Source organism: Mesoplodon mirus (assembly GCF_964341445.2).
Source record: "Mesoplodon mirus genome assembly, chromosome: 2".
Taxonomy (NCBI): Eukaryota; Metazoa; Chordata; class Mammalia; order Artiodactyla; family Ziphiidae; genus Mesoplodon; species Mesoplodon mirus.
In genome coordinates this window covers 9,567,159-9,585,104 of record NC_138977.1, presented here as the reverse complement: position 1 = coordinate 9,585,104, position 17,946 = coordinate 9,567,159, and the positions used below count along the sequence as shown (strand labels likewise).

The following is a 17,946-nucleotide window of genomic DNA, read 5'->3' as shown; positions in this document are numbered from 1 at the left end:
ATACCCATCACCCACAAAAGTGTACTCCTGCACCTTTTCAGTCTCTGCCCCCAGCCCCGACTCTCATCCCCAAGCCACTACTGACCTGCTTTTTGTCAGCATACATTGGTTTGCATCTTCGAGATTTTGTTTGCATGGGATCATACAGCGTACACTCTTTTTCTGTCTGCCTTCTCTCAGCATATTATTTTGAGACCAATCCATGTTGCTGTGTGAATCCATGTTTCATTCCTTTTTATTACTGAGTAGTATTCCATTGTATGGATGTACCATATTTGTTTATTCATTCATGTGTTGATGGACATTTGGTTTGTTTCCAGTTTTTGGCTATCACAAATAAAATATACACATCTTTGTAGATACATGTTTTCATTTCTCTTGGGTAAATACCTAGAAGTAGAATGGCTGGGTCATATGGTAAGTGCATGTTCAACTTTACAAGAAACTGCCAAAATATTGTCCAAAGCGGTTGTGCCATTTTACATTCCAGCCAACAATGTGTGAGAAAATCCCTGCTGCCATTACTTGATATGGTTAAGCCTTTTAATTAAAAAAATTTATTGTGGTAAAATACACATAATGTAATACTTATCATTTTAACCATTTATAAGTGTACAATTTCATGGCATTAAATACATTCACAGTGTTGTGCAACCATTACCACTATTCATATCCAAAACTTTCTCATCATCCCCAACAAAAACTTGGTTTCCATTAAACAATAACTGCATCTTTTCCCTTTCCCTCAGCCCCTGGTAACCTCTATTCTACTTTTTGTCTGTGAATTTTTCTATTCTGAGTCCCTCATATAAGTAGGATATTTTTCCTTCTGTGTTTGATTTACTTCACTAAGCATAATGCTTTTTTATTTTATTTTATTTTTTTTGCGGTACGTGGGCCTCTCACTGTTGTGGCCTCTCCAGCTGCAGAGCACAGGCTCTGGACGCGCAGGCTCAGTGGCCATGGCTCACGGGCCCAGCCGCTCTGCGGCATGTGGGATATTCCCAGACCGGGGCACGAACCTGTGTCCCCTGCATCGGCAGGCGGACTCTCAACCACTGCACCACCAGGGAAGCCCTGCATAATACTTTTAAGAATTTCTTTGATGAAGGGTGTGTTCGCATCTTTTACCTAATTTTTAATTGGATTATTTGGATTTTTATTAATGAGTTTTGAGAGTTCATTATATATTCAGGACACAAGTCCTTTATCAGATATGTGATTGCAAATATTTCCTTTGAGTCTATGGCTTCAATGTGTTAAGTGTAAGACAATACTTCAAAATAAATATCCTTAAACAAGCATTTGTGGGGAAAAAATCGGAAATTCAGAAACTAAATACAGAAATGGATAAAAATTGGAAGAAAATCAAAGAGAATTGATGGAATTCAATAAATAAATTTAAAAGAAAAACATTTCATAAATAAAGACTAGATTTCAGTGTGCCAAAGAATAGTAGATTTGTATTAAAATGTAGTAAGGTTCATTGAAGAAAGGCAGGAAAAAAACTAAAGGAGTGAATAAAAAATTTAAAATGAGATAAAAAGTGTCTAAGAGAAAGTGATTGGAAAGGACAACAAAGAAGATCCAAAATACGTATAACTGGAGCTCCAAAGTACCCAGAGCCAGTAGAACAGGGCTAATACTTAAAACTTTCCAGAAGTTAGAGAAGACCTAAATCTACATATTGAAAGAACTCAGATTACCCCTGGGAAAATTCACCTAAAATGATCAACTTTGAGACATATCCTAGTAAAACTATTAGACTTTAAAGATAAAGGAAAGTCCTCAGGGCTTCCAGGTAAAAAGAGCACATTACTTGTAAAGGCAAGAAAGTAAAGCTAAAATCAAACTTCTCAAAAGCATCATCTAGAAATAGGCAACAGTGAAAAAGCATTTCAAGAAACAAGGAAATCAAGGACAAGCCAAGCTCTCCTTCAAGCATCAGGGCTATAGAAAGTTTTAAATGTGCAACAAGTCAGGGAATACTGTAACAATGAGCTAGCTCTTCCTGAGGCATCTGCTGGGGTCATTTTATTCAACTAAGATATGACTGGGGAAAGTTAGGCAAAAGGACAGGTGGTGAGCATTTAATATATTCAGTCATAGAGATAAGGCTAAAATAAGTGTAGTGATACGGATGAAAGAATAGTATATAAACTTTAGATATTCTGACAAAGTAGAAAGAGTACAACTATAAAAATGGAATAGAAGAATAGGGAAAGGGGGAAAGTAAAATAAGATCATTGATTGTATAGTTGATAGATGAGAATTAAAACATACCATTTAAAACTGACCAACTAGGCGGTATGAGGTTGAACAAGGAAAAAGACAGAGATGGAAGACCTTAAAACATACAAATAGAAAAATAACCATAGCACAGCAATATAAAACTATCTTTAGAGTTTCCTTTAAAAAAAATCAAAGACAAATAATTACATCACATAGAGAAATATAGTAAATATAATATTACAATAACTCTAATAAAAAATAACATGACAGAGTTGAGACCAAACATCAGTCATATCAGTAAATGTAAATGGGCAGGAATTCCCTGGTGGTCCAGTGGTTAGGACTCCATGCTCTCACTGCTGAGGGCCTGGGTTCAACCTGTGGTCGGGGAACTAAGATCCCACAGGCTGTGTGGCATGGCCCCAAAAAAATATACACCATATATATATATATATATATATATATATATATATATATATATATATATATATATGGGTTTAATCACCTATTAAAATTAAAAGGTTTTCAAGTTGGTTCATAAAGCAAAACTTTATGCTGTATTCAGAAGACCCATCCGCCCCCCTCCCCCGCCAAAGTGATTAAAAAGCTAAAAATCAAGGAATTGGCAAAGGTATATCAGGCACTTGTAAACAACAGGAAATGGGGGATTGTGATCCTAATATCACACAAAATAGAATTCAGAAGACCAAAAAGCACTGACACAGAACACTTTAAAGTGAACATATGTGCACCAAACATCACAGCAACCTCCTATGTAAAGCAGAATATGGCAGGGAAAACGAATAGAAACACACCAATAATGGGAACTTTAATACACCAGTCTAAATACAAGACAGGTCATGTGGGAAAAAACATAAGTAATCATAGCAGCCAGAGGTTGGGAAACTGCCCACAGGCCAAGTCAAGTCTGTTACTTGTTTCTGTAAATACAGCTTTTTAACACACAGACACATCCACTTGTTTACATATTGTCTATGGCTTTCTTACTACAACAGCAGAGTTGAATAGTTGTGACAGAGGCCCTGTAGTGCACAAAACCTCAAATGTTTACTCTCCGATCCTTTACAAAAGAAGTTCACTGACTGCCTGCCCGCCCCCCTGCCCCCGCCATGCTGGAGACCTAAGCAACATTATTAATTAGGTAGTTTTTACGGAAACATATTAAACACCGCATCCTAATAATAGAAAATATACCTTCTTCTCAAGTGTGCAAGGAACACTCACAAAAATGTATAATATTGTAGGTCACAAAGAAAATATCAAGTTCCATAAGTTAGAAATACTGCAGTCAGCATTCTTATCACAATGCCATAAACCTAGAAATTTGAAGCAAATAAGCTCTTCTCTCTGGGAATTTTAAAACTTTTCTATTAAATGACCTATTGGCAAATGAGAAAATATAAAGATAAATTACATAATTTCTGGAAAATAATGATCAAACAACTACATATTAGAATCTGTGGGATGCATTTAAACCAGTGATCAGAGGAAAATTCATAGCGTTGAACACATATCAGTAAAAATGAAAGAATAAAAATAAATTTTAAATTCCCAATCAAAAGGCTAGGAAAAGAACGCTGAAGTAAGCCAAAGGAAAAGCAAAAGTATGAGGACAAAGATAATAAAGATAAAAGCAAAAAATAATGAAATAGTAAAAAAAAAAAAACAACAGATCAAGTCAACAAATCCAAATCCTGGTTTGAAAAAAAACAACCCAAGGGTCAATTTAATAAAGGAAGAAAAAGATGTTGCAAGAAGAAAGCACAAATATAAAATAAGAAATAAGAGGGAAATAGATATTGATAAAGAGAATACAAAATTTTACTGTAAGGTTACTTAGCATACCTTTATGCAAGTAAATTTAAAAACCTAGGTGAAATGGATAATTTTCTAGAAGAAAGTATAATTTACCAGAATTATCCTCAGTAGACATAGAAAGCTTACATTTATTTACAGAGGACAAATAGAGAAAGTTTTAAGGAGCTACTCCACAGGAAAGCACCAATCCCAGAGAGTTTAAGAGAGGGAGTCTACCAAACATTTAGAGTCTGTTTAGAAACATAAACTGTTTCTGAACACACAAACATTTATGAAGCAAGTGTAACAGTGACATGACAACCTGCTAAAGATAGCACACAAAGAAACTTACAGATCAGTATAGTTTATGAATATTAATATAAAGATCTGAAATAAAATATTAGTTATAAGACTCTAATGCCCCACATTAAGAAAATAATACATCATCACCAAGCAGGTCTTATGCCAGAATGCAGGGATAATTCACCATATTAATAAGTATAAGAAGAAAAATCATAATATCTTTAGAAATGCTGAACAATCTTCTGAAAAAAATTCAACACCTATTTCTAGTAAAAACACTCAACTATAGGAATGGATGGATACTTCCTTAACATAATTTATATATGTCAGTCCTAAAGTCAGCATCTTACTTAATGAGGAAACACTAGAGGCATTCTCACCAAGGTCAAGAATAAGTCATGGAAATTCACTATCTCCATTACTTTTTAACATTGTATTGGCATTACTAGCCAGTGCAGTCAGACAAGAGAAAACAATTCAAAAGGAAAAAAGTAAAACTAGTTGGAGACATGATCATTTGCTGGAGAACTAACTCTATAATGGGTCAATGATAAAAATAACACAGACAACAAAAGAATTCAGCCAGGTAGTAATATATAAAATAGCATGGAAATATCAATAACCATATATATAAATAATTACCAGATAGAAGATATAATGGAGGTGGGAGGGAGGGAGATGCATGAGGGAAGGGATGTGGGAACAGATGTATATGTATGACTGATTCACTTTGTTATAAAGCAGAAACTAATAAAAAAAATATAAAAAATAAAAAAATTTAAAAAAATTTAAAAAAGATATAATGGAATAGAAAACTCCATTTAAAATAGCAACAGAAAAGATAAAATACTTAATTTTATAAGAAATGTTTAAAACCTAATGCAGTGTTATAGATTGAATTATGTCCCCCGCAAAATGTATCTGTTGAAGCCCTAATCATAAGTATAATACCTAAGAATGTGACTGTGTTTGGAAGTAGGGTCTTTAGAAAGTTAAAATGAGGCCATTGGGCTGGACCCTAAACTGACTGGTGTCCTTATAAGAAGAGGAGATTAGGACATATAGAGGAACACCAGGGAAGTAAGCTACGGGAGAACACAGCAAGAAAGTGGCCATCTGCAAACCAAGAAGAGAGGCCTCAGGAGAAACCAACCTGCCAACACCTCGGTCTCAGATTTCTAGCCACCAGAACTTTGAGTAAATAAATTTCTGTTGTTTAAGTCCCCCAGTTCCGTGGTACTTTGTTATGGGCAGGCCTGGCAAATTAATACAGACAGTAGCTATGGGGCAGTCCTGAAAGATGTAAAAGTAGAGTTGACAGACCTTCCTAGTTCTTGAATAGAATATTTTAACATCATCAATATATTCTTACTAAATTAATGTGTTTTTTTGTTTTTTGTTTTTTGGGATTTTTTTTTTGCGGTACGTGGGCCTCTCACTGTTGTGGCCTCTCCCATTGCGGAGCACAGGCTCTGGACATGCAGGCTCAGCGGCCATGGCTCACGGGCCCAGCCACTCCGTGGCATGTGGGATCCTCCTGGACCGGGGCACAAACCCGTGTCCCCTGCATCGGCAGGCGAACTCTCAACCACTGTGCCACCAGGGAAGCCCAATTAATGTTTATAATGTGATCCCAATAAAAGTACCAATAATCTTTTTTTCTGGAGGTCGACAAGGTGATAACCAAAGTTCATATGGAAAAGTCAGCGTATGAGTAAAACACTGAAAAGGAAGAACTGTGAGGGGGGACTAGCCTACAGATATTATCATGTACTATAAAGTCTCTGTAATTAAAACAGTGATACTGGGGCATAGAGTAGAATGGAATGGAATGTCTAAAGATAGACCCTAACATACATGGACATTTATGAGAAAGGTGGTATCTCCACCCACTGGGACGGGTGGGCTTTTTTTTTTTTTTGGCCTCACCGCGTGGCTTGGAGGATCTTAGTTCTCCCACCAGGGATCGAACCCGTGCCCCCTGCAATGGAAGCATTAAGTCTTAGCCACTGGGCTGCCAGGGAATTCCCCAGAGTTGGGCTTTTTAATTAATGGTATTGGGGCAACTGGCTAACCATTTGGAAAAAGATAAAGTTAGATCTATTCCTCATACTGTAAATAAACTGAACTCCAAATGGATCAGAGATTTAAGTAAAATATGAAACTTTATATGCACTGGAAGAATGCATGGATGAATTCCTCCTTACAGTCTGGGTGTAGAAGAAGGCTTTTTATCACTCAAAATCCATATGCAATAAAAGAAAACATTGATAAATTTGACTACCAAAAAATAAACTTGCACATAAGCAGAGCCAAAAGACAAATTGACAGATTGTGATAAGATATTTGTAACGTAATATATCATGGGCTAATATCATACATATATATATAAATGAAAAATGGGAAGATGAAAAATGGGCAAAAGGCACAAGCACGCAATTCACCAAATAAAGATAAAAATACGTCTTCTGAAATACATGAAAAGATGATCAACTTTCACCATAATAGAAATATAAATTAAAATTGCACCACAATACCTACCATACCTACCATTTTCCACCCATCAGATTGTCAAAAAATTTTTTTTTGAACCCGTCAGAATAGTCTGTTAGGAGGCTTTGAGGGAAAAGTCACTCTCATTTGTCACTGGTAGCAATGCAAAATGGTACAACCCCTATGTAGGGATACTTGACGATAACAAAATTATACCTGCATTTACCCTTTCACCCAGTATTTCCACTTCTAGGAATTTACCTTGAAGATACACCTTTAACAATACTGCAATATATGCCTGGAGTTATGCATTGCAATATAGTATGTAATGGTAGAATATTGTAAACTACCTAAATGCCCAGACATTGGAGATTGGTTGAATAAACTATGGTGCTATTAGCTGTAAAACAAATAAGGTCAATCTCTACAAACTAACATGAAGTTAATCCTAAGATATAGTTGAAAAAGCTAACTGCGAAGGCTATATAGGAGGCTGCCTTTCCTTTTAGTAATAAAGATTAAATAAGAAAGCAAACATTTATCTGCTTAATTTCTTCAAGAAGAAACACAGAAAGGATAAAACAGAAGAAAAATGAAATTGATTATCCTCTGAGGAGGTTAGATGGGCTGACTGATAAATAAATTGTAATATATACATATGATGAGATGCTGCACACATTGGATGAATCAATCATACAGACATAATGTTGAACTTAAGAAGCCAGACACAAGAGTATATACGATTTCATTTATACAAAGATTTCTGCATTTTATTATAGGTGTGTGATACCTCAGTACCCTTTTTAAGTTCATTAAAATATACCTGTACCTATATCAGCAGCAGCAAAATCATCTCATCTTAATAATCAGAGGTGAGACAAAGGTATCGATCTCGTCAAGTTCATCTATAGCGTGCTGCTTTGTTGTAGTTGGTGGCTCACATGCCAGGCCATGTACAAAAGCTGATTGATCTCACCTGTGGTGTACACTAAGGGCAGCCCGGTGCTTTAGAGGCAGACCGCTGCACACCACGCAACAGTTACACAGGAACACCTGTGCGCAGTGTCAGCCGGAGGTACAGAAATACATTGCCTTCTGCTGCCACTGTCATCTGCAAGCAGTGGGAAGAAGGAAATTCCCAGTTCTAAACCTCTGTTAGGTGATAAGAGTCGCTAAAACAGGGGCTCCAGTAAGGGGGTGTGGGTGGGAGAGAGGGAGGGAGAGAGAAGAGAGACGGAGAATTGTTTAAAGTTGCTGTCTGGTGCTGTAGTTGGCAGGAGGGATGTAGAAGCCAGTATTTTCCACCTTTTAAAGGTACGGATCAGCATGGAGGCTGTAGCTAGATGACCATAAAAGGCAAGCTGGGCAGCGGTAATTCAAGCTGCGACAGTTGAAAGAAAAAGAAAAGTGTTTGATTGCATAGGTAATTTAAAGATATTGCACTATGGGCTTCCCTGGTGGCGCAGTGGTCGAGAGTCCGCCTGCCGATGCAGGGGACACGGGTTCGTGCCCCGGTTCGGGAAGATCCCACATGCCGCGGAGCCTGCGCATCCAGAGCCTGTGCTCCGCAACGGGAGAGGCCACAACAGTGAGAGGCCCGCATACCGAAAAAAAAAAAAAAAAAAAAAAAAAAGATATTGCACTATTTCAGAGCATGTGTTTATTTTGGAATATAGATTTCTCTTGGTGTTGGGGGAGCCTTTGTGACAGTTGGGAACTTTGTCGACAACAAAGCAAAGTGGTTTACATTTCAAATGACTACTGAAAGGTAGGAGGAATTAGGCCTTCTTTTCCCTTCCCCCCACTTTTTTCCTTCTTGGTTTTTTTTGGGGGGGGCGTTGGGTTTTTTGGAGCGTAACTGATTTACAACGTTGGGTTAGTTTCAGGCATCCAACAAAGTAATTCTGGTATATATGTATTTATTCTTTTTCCACTATAGGTAGGAATCATGCTTTTGATGACTTGATTTGGACAGATTCCATCACTGTGTGAAAAAGGAAATACATTTATTCTACTAAAAAGATTTGTTTCTAAGGAATCAGATAGTAGGGGAATCAGCAAATCTTACTGCTACAGGATTATGGAGAAATTTACGATATAGCACATGAGAACTTTTAATACCTTCAAAAACCTTTTTTTTTCTTAAACAATTTTCAGCTCATAAATTAGTGATAATCCAAGCATTAAGAGTACTTTTTCCTGTAGAAATGGTATCAGTCATGGATAGATTCCCTGGAAAGCCCTCAAAAATCTACTTTATTGCTAATGCCACAAAATATGGTTTCTTTGGGAAAATGTATTCTGAGGCCTAACTCTCAACAACAATAACAGATTTTAAATCTCCTCTCTCCTCCCATGTTGTTTACCAGATGGATTGTTTTTCTCCTTCCAGCCAAGGCCACAAGAGCAGTAGGGATTCCAAGGACCTTTATTATGGGGAGGAGCCATCTGGTGACCCTGGCAAGAAGCTTAGGATCTAACCCCAGTTAGGGCTCTGGAAGCCACCTTGCCCTTCCCTTTATCATTGCCTTTGTAGTGGCTTTGCCTCTGGAGGTTGAGGACCATGCTAATTATTAACTCCTCAGGTTCCTAACATGGAGCTTTTAGGAATGGCTTAAGTTGTTTTATTTCCTTCTCTACTGGTGTGTATGTTTTTTGGCCTTTGTACCTTGAGTATTCATTCAGTGAGCAAAATGTGGATTGCATGACCTGTTTCTTTCTTTGCCTATCAGGTAGTGATAAGGATTACTGAGAAGTGGGTAAATACATTAAGATCTTTAGAGGAAAAATGTTCATAACGTATGACTGCTAGGACACAACATAAAGTCTGTCCCACAAAAAATCCTATTTTATCTAATTAACTGTCTTTCCTGGCATTTGGATTTTATACAGCTCACTGTATTTACCCTCTCAACTTTATGTACTACACTTCCTTTGGTTTAAAGTGAGTTAATGTGTCCATTTAAAGCAGTTGTGGTGAATAACTCATAGCATTCAATAAACATTATTAACTCTTAAATGTGAAATCTTATCAGCCAGGGATGTAAACTGGAATTGTCAATGGCGATATATGTTCCTAGTTGTGCTTTGGTTTTTAGTGAATGAAAAAATTGAGAATAAGGGAACCTTAACATTTTTAACTGAAAAGAATGTATTTTGCAGACTTTCCTTGGGTAGTTTGTCAATGCTGCAGGTCTCAGGCATAGGCCATCAGTGATTCTAAGGAGACTAGTTTTTTACTGCATTTATTCCTGAGTGAAAAATGTCTTTTCATTTAAACGGTGCTTTTGAGTTGGCAGCATGACAGTGTTCGAATAATTTGTTGTTACTTACAGATTATGTTTCAACTTTATTGTGTTTTATTGTGACATTATTAACGATTTTCATCATTCTCATTTTCGTCCCTCTTTCCTTTTCTTTCCCTTTTTCCAGTTCTTCCTCCAGTACTGGTTCCAAGACACAGTGAATATAATCCTCAGCACAGCCTCTTAGCTCAGTTCCGGAACTTAGGACAAAATGAGCCTCACATGCCGCTCAACGCCACTTTCCCGGATTCTTTCCAGCAACCCAGCAGCCATCCGTTTCCTCATTCTCCCAATAGCAGTTACCCAAACTCTCCTGGGAGCAGCAGTAGCACCTACCCTCACTCTCCGACCAGCTCAGACCCAGGAAGCCCCTTTCAGATGCCAGGTAGGTTGCAGTGTTCAGTGATGTTCTGTGGTCAGATCCAAATTGTCATCACAGTGTTAAGGCGAAGCTGGGTTCGCCTGGAATGGAGAGAGCTTTCCAGCCCTGGTACGTGGCACTGCGCCTCTAGAACTCAGGATGCAACTTTGAATGAAAGGGGACTTCTAGCCAAGTAAGCCAGTGTTTTATTTGTCTGGCACAGATGCTTGAATACATTTTCATTTTTGATTTTTGAAAGGTTTTAAAACAGCTGCATCCTTCTGGGAGTGGCATAGTTGTTCCAGCCTTTGCGCTTGATAAAAGAAAGAGGGAAAAAATAGCATGCTGCACACATTTGCTGTTCCCATGCAAGGAAAAATCCCTGTTGTAAGTGCAGCCTCAGAAAAGCTATTTCCTGGGGGATCACGCCCCACCACACAACCTAATTAAATTCGTTTAAGTGGTGATGTAATCCCAAGAAACACATACTTTAACAACAAAAGACTTGCATCAGGAGTACTGGAAACCATCTGCTTGTTTAACAAAGACAAAAAAACCATTATCCTTCTTTTTTAGACTTCTCTGGTGGTGTAATGTTTGTCAAATTAAATGATTAATTAGGACATTATATTTTTCGAGTTATAGGTTCATAAGTGAGCACCTCAAAAAATGATTAGTGCCCAATTTCTCGCCAGCAGGCCTCACAAAGGATACGCCAAGCAAAGATACACTTGACATCTATTAACATTGCAGGAAGGGAAAATGCGTGGGCGAGCATGTTTAATGTATCACTTGAAATGTTTTTGGGCAGATTTGAATTTGACAGCAGAGCTGGTGTGCCCTCAAAAATTGAAAAGTGGTCCACACTTGATATTCCTATCTTTTATTTATATATTTATTGCTTTTTTACATTTTTAACCTATGATTTTGCACTGTTTTTCAGTCGAAAATGGTTTAAGATGAGGGTGAGGGATAGACTTGTTTCAAAATCAAACTAGTATCATCTGGTAATCTGCTATCCACTGCACTCTCTCCTGGACCCGCTGGGTTTGAGGAACAGGTTAGTGGTAAGGAGATTGTTTTGGAAAGCTGTGGAGCCGTGGCAGACCCAGGGTGGGCCCAAGAGTGAAAAAACGGAAGATTATTGCTTGAATTTACACCTTGTCCCCAGCTGCCAGGGATTAAGGCACAGGCCAAGTAGAGGAAATATGGAACAGAGAGAGCTGAACGGGTGGGAGGAGGACCTTGTGGGGAGAACAGAGCATCACCCAGAGTATCTGGTGCCTCCCAGGGACGCTGATGCCTTAAGTCGTTGATGAAGTTTTCACCAGCTTGTTTGCAGAAATGGTATTGGATTTGGTCTCAGAGGAGGCTCTTTGTCTTCATTCCTGGCTGGAAGTAAAGCAGAGGCAGTGTTACAGCTGCAGGGAAGAAGCTGAATTTTAAAAAGCCGGAGGAAGGGTGGAAAATACATCCAGATCAGGTCCCCATAGTCCTGTCTTTGTGCTCTGAGGCCTGGCTTGTTAGCACCTGGACGGTAGAAGTGGCCAGGTTGTGATTCAGCTGGAAAGTCAGTCTGGGAAATCTCTTGAGAAACTCTGAAAGAGTAGTGTTCGCTTCTTCTGTTTGATGGTTGCCCTGAGTGGTCTAGAGTACCTATCCAAGCTATTGGTGGTTCTTTGAGGTGAAACTTTGTTCCCTGCTCTGTTGTATGTGCTAAGTGGTACGAGGTGAGCTCACCGTAGCCCATGAGGAACTTGTTTTTCCATCACAAAGGATTGTTTTTGGGAAATCCTTATTTAAGAAAGCGCAAGACTTGTGTTAGTGTTCTTTGTTTCAAAAATCACACTGTTTGCCTCTAATTTGCCAGCTAGCGGTGAGTTTTCCAGGAGAAACATGTATGCACATTCTGAAATAGAAGATAGTTGTGACAAACGGATTTCTTTCCTATTATTCTGCTACTAGGGATTTTGAAACTCGTGGTTATTATTTTTTTTAATATGGGTACAGAATACTTTTTAAAAATTTTTGTTGGGGTATAGTTTATTTACAACGTTATGTTAGTCTCAGGTGTACAGCAAAGTGAATCTGTTATATATTTAAGTGGGTAGGGAGAAGGTAGTCCTAGCAGATTTCTTGAAGTCATGGGAAGTTCACAGTTGGAGTCAGTAAGTTGGCTGTAATGAAACTCAGTTGGTAAATCCCTAAGAGCCCATAGATTTAACGCAAGAGACCCTGAAGCTCCTTTTCTTAAGAAGTCCTGCGTAGCTTTCGAAGGTTTTCCGTCCACCAGAGAAATGATGAAATGCGGAGGCCCTTTTAGAGTGGGTTGGGTTAAAGCATGTTTAAATGCCCTTCTGATTGTTTTAAAATGGCATGATCCTCGGTAGGCAGACAACTTCTAGAACTGGCATATGGTGCTTTCGTCCCACTGAATCTTCACTACAATTGTATAGGATTATTTATTGCATAAGATGGTAGTCATTTTCCAAGTGTACACCAAGTCCAGCGCCTGTAGCATCTAATCTTCCGATGGGGAGGTTGAAATGGCAACTTAATCTCTTAAGAATTTCGGCACCGAAGAGAATATATGTTTTAAGCACGTGTGTTTACTAAAGCTTTTTTTTCAAATTTTGTAGCCGATACACCTCCACCTGCTTATCTGCCTCCTGAAGATCCCATAACCCAGGATGGCTCTCAGCCCATGGACACAAACATGATGGCGCCTTCACTGCCCTCAGAAATCAACAGAGGAGGTAAAATGAATTGCTGCTTATTCCCTTTCAGAGTCTGAAGTTTATCTGTCCAAGTGTTGCTTTCTTTCACAGATTTTTACTAGTCTTTAAAAAGATAGCTATTTGAAAACGATAGAGCACTTATAGTAAGAGAAGCTCAATAGAAAGAATTCTTTGGATTACAGATAAGCCTTTTATATGAGGAACAGGCGCACTGATCTAACTAATGAAGGCCTGGATACAGTTGTGCAGTCATCTGTCTATAACTTCAATACTCAGTACTTTTGAATTGGGGATAAAAGAGTATTTTTAAGTGAAAGACAAAGGATGTTGAGGGAGAAAAAAAGAACGTAAAACTAGAATTTTCACTGGTGATTTCCAGAATTTAAAGTTCACATAACAAGGCTTTCCAGAAGGTTCTTTGGTCATTGGAATAGATATTCATAAGCCCCATCTATTTTCTAGGCCTCATCTGTGTATAGCTGCAGCTGAAACAAACCAATAGCTTTAGTTCCCTTGTTGCTCTATTTATTTGTTTCTTGGTACAAGAAGGAACGGGAGGCAAGTGTTTTTCCTGTTCTTACCCTGAGGAGCTGGCTTCTTTTCCTCTCTAGCAGAGGGCGGGTCTCTGTGATCCCTGGCAGTGTCTGAGAGGAGGACGCCTTCATTCTGCCAGGTCCGCAGAGGCTTAAGCGAGCAGGGAACTCGGGTAAATAAGCGTTGGGAGAATCCCTGAGCCTCTGTAAGAAGTCATGACCACACATTGAATGAAACTGTCCCCAGGTAACCTCCCCTGGAGGAAAGTGCTTCACTGGCCCGCTCAGCGGCAGAGATGGATCATTCCATTTGTATTCATTTAATGCAAATAGAAGTTAAAATGCCATTTCGTTACTAGGTATGTCTTATCTCGTTCCTATCACTTTTTTAGTAAAGGTCTGGAGATACCTCGGACGTTGTCAGAGTTGCTGATACTTTTTAACTTCTTAAAAGTTGTGGATGAACTCAAAGAACCTTCCTTCGGTGTGCAGTGTAATAAATTGGAATTTACACCTTTTTAATCTGTAAACATTTCTTATATCTTTTTTATTGGCTATGTATGTCATCTTTTTTATTAGCTCTGTATTATTTTTTATTATTTTTTAATTTTTTATTAGTTTCTGCTTTATAACAAAGTGAATCAGTCATACATACACATCTGTTCCCACATCCCTTCCCTCTTGCGTCTCCCTCCCTCCCACCCTCCCCATCCCACCCCTCCAGGCGGTCACAAAGCACCGAGCTGATCTCCCTGTGCTACGCGGCTGCTTCCCACTATCTGTCTACCTTACGTTTGGTAGTGTATATATGTCCATGCCTCTCTTTCGCTTTGTCACAGATTACCCTTCCCCCTCCCCACATCCTCAAGTCCATTCTCAAGTAGGTCTGTGTCTTTATTCCTGTTTTACACCTAGGTTCTTCATAACATTTTTTTTCTTAAATTCCATATATATGTGTTAGCATTCGGTATTTGTTTTTCTCTTTCTGACTTACTTCACTCTGTATGACAGACTCTAGGTCTATCCACCTCATTACAAATAGCTCAGTTTCGTTTCTTTTTATGGCTGAGTAATATTCCATTGTGTATATGTGCCACATCTTCTTTATCCATTCATCCAATGGTGGACACTTAGGTTGTTTCCATCTCCGGGCTATTGTGAATAGAGCTGCAATGAACATTTTGGTACATGTCTCTTTTGAATTATGGTTTTCTCAGGGTATATTCCTAGTAGTGGGATTGCTGGGTCATATGGTAGTTCTATTTGTAGTTTTTTAAGGAACCTCCATACTGTTCTCCATAGCGGCTGTACCAATTCACATTCCCACCAGCAGTGCAAGAGTGTTCCCTTTTCTCCACACCCTCTCCAGCATTTATTGTTTCTAGATTTCTTGATGATGGCCATTCTGACTGGTGTGAGATGATATCTCATTGTAGTTTTGATTTGCATTTCTCTAATGATTAATGATGTTGAGCATTCTTTCATGTGTTTGTTGGCAGTCTGTATATCTTATCTTCTTTGGAGAAATGCCTATTTAAGTCTTCTGCCCATTTTTGGATTGGGTTGTTTGTTTTTTTGCTATTGTAGCTCTGTATTTTGATAATCTCTAGAATATACTCTCAAACATAAAATTATGAGTTGACAAAGATTTTGGTTGGGGAAAATAACTCCTGTCTCACACGTCCTTGGAATGTGTATTTGGGGAACAGAATAGCAGGAGAGAATGGGCACAGCACTGTGAAACAGTTATAAGCCTGTGGACCTGCAGCCATGGTGGCTAAGCCCAAAATGTCTGATTTGAGGAAATAGACCTTCAATTTGCTTTAAAATTTTTCCTTTAAATGGCTTAAAATTCTTTCCCCATTAGCATAAGTTTACACTTAATATTTTCATGAGGACGGGCCGTTGGCCTTGTGGTTGTTATACTTCGGTGGTTTTCCTGGAGCAAGGGTCAGCAGACTGCAGCCCACAGACCACTTCAGCCTGCTGCCTGTTTTTGTAAATAAAGCTTTATTGGGACACAGCTGTGTTCATCCATTACATATCATCTGTGGCTGCTTTTGCACAGCTAGGGCACAGTTGAATAGGGGCCATAGAGACCACGTGGCCCCCAAGACCTTTCTGGCCTTTTACAGAAAAAAAACTGTCAGCCTCCAACCTGGATGAATAGTCCTGTGAGCAATCCTGATAGCTGGTTAAAGCTCTCTCTTAGACTTCCCTGATGGTCCAGTGGTTAAGACTCCGAGCTTCCAATGCAGGGGGTGCGCGTTTGATCCGTGGTCGGGGAAGTTCCGCGTGCCGTGAGGCACAGCCAGAAAAAGAAAAAAGTCTTCTCTTAATGATGTTGCAGTCTTCTTTAAGATTTGGCACCTGTAAATCACTGAAACTTTGGTCTTTGAAATACAGCTTATTGACATGGGATAACACTTAGCAAACAGGGAAGATGGTGTATGTTTGTGTTCAGCTTACCCGCTTAAGTGTATAAAGCAGTTACTCTATGTGTGGATTTTCTTAATGATCATTTTCCTTATTTTCTTTACCGAATTCTACAGTAAAGCTCATTTTAATATTCGTGGAGGTTGATGTAAAGAACACAGGGGTCCTTCTCCCTTAACAGTTAGAGTTCGTGCTTCCAATGTGGATTTTCTCTCTTTTTTTTTTTTTTTTTTAAGATTGTACACTCAAGTCTTCATAAACCTCAGATCATTACATATTGGCATACTAGATATATATGGTTTGTATTCCTGGAATTGCTAAAGCAGTGGTATAAGAGGTTTTACTGCAGAAGGAACTTATCTTTAGAACTTTTTAGTTGCAAATGTTTAGAAGCATGTTCTGTTTGGAGATTTGTTAGTCTTAAGAGATTTGACTTAACAAGCTGCATCCTGTCAGTAAAGTTGGGTAATTTCCATTGTTGGCCCATTCTGGGAATGGAGAGACAAAACACACCTGCTCTGCATGACTTAAAGCAAATATAAGGAAGTTAGCATGAAATCTGGATGAGAAAGATATGATTCATCCTGTAAGAATGGCCAGCTGGCAGGATTTCTTCCTGAGCTTGAGGACTGGAGCAAAGCTGTAGCTGTGAGAGTTATTGGCAACCGAATGTGAAGTAAGGTAACTTCTTATCAATAATTAGAAACTGATTTTCACTGCTTTGAAAAAGCGTCCGCATACTGAGGCGTTGTCCAAAGCAATTCCCCTTTGTGCCGGCACCTTTGGCACATTTCCTGTCCTCTATTGTTCTCTCCGCACTTGTTTTTTCACTTGCCACTTGTTGCGTTCCTTTAGATGGTGAGCCAGGGTCAGTGGTGGGGTCATTTCCATTTTGGTGAATTACAGAGCGTTCAGCACATGCTGCTCGTGTGTGCTTGCTTAGCCAGCGTCTTGGTTATCTGATAGCCGTTGGAGAAAATATCTTCCAACGAAAGGTGAATGTCACACTTAGCAAGGAGTACCTGCTTCCGAGATCAGAGATAAACTCTATACGTTATAATAGCAGTGGCTTTTTCACATCTTCATTCCGGGACCCTGAGGCAACTTCACGACACAGTTTCAGTTTTTGAGAGCCCAGGGCACTCACCTTGGTTGACTCTAAGCTCATCTTTCTTAAAGATGTTCAAGCAGTTGCTTACGAGGAACCAAAACACTGGTGCTCTATTGTCTACTACGAGCTCAATAACCGTGTGGGCGAAGCTTTCCACGCCTCCTCCACGAGCGTGCTGGTGGATGGTTTTACCGATCCTTCCAACAACAAGAACCGCTTCTGCCTTGGGCTGCTCTCCAACGTCAACCGGAATTCCACTATCGAAAACACTAGGCGACACATCGGGAAAGGTGAGCTTTCACTGGAACCTCTCTCAAATGTCTGTCTGTCGTGTCCCTCTTCCCCCAGAACTCACCCGTCGTTCCTGGAGTCAATACCAGATGATATACGCTTGCCGCTACGGTTTATAAATATTTTTTCAATTTGTATATTATCAGGAAGTTCTTCATTTTCCAATCAGCGATGTTTGCGGTCTCCTGACTCATAATAATTATAGCTGGAATAGTGATTTGCTATCTGGGGACACCATTCTATCACGTGTTTTGCCGAAGAATGAAATAGCTGTTAAAAAATTCTTTACAACCTAAAACTAAAAGCAAAAAGCAAATGAAAACAA

The 17,946-nt window shown here is 39.0% G+C and overlaps 1 protein-coding gene across 5 annotated transcripts in view; it reads left to right on the top strand.

The window, feature by feature from the left end:
- SMAD1 (SMAD family member 1) overlaps window positions 1-17,946 on the top strand; it is a 79,473-nt gene that overhangs the window by 50,024 nt on the left and 11,503 nt on the right. For all 5 annotated transcript variants that reach the window (XM_082636645.1, XM_082636642.1, XM_082636644.1 and 2 more), the window contains exons 3-5: window positions 10,279-10,536; window positions 13,152-13,268; window positions 17,399-17,620. In XM_082636645.1, the coding sequence (XP_082492771.1) occupies window positions 10,279-10,536; window positions 13,152-13,268; window positions 17,399-17,620 (597 nt within the window). The remainder of the gene's footprint in view (window positions 1-10,278; window positions 10,537-13,151; window positions 13,269-17,398; window positions 17,621-17,946) is intronic.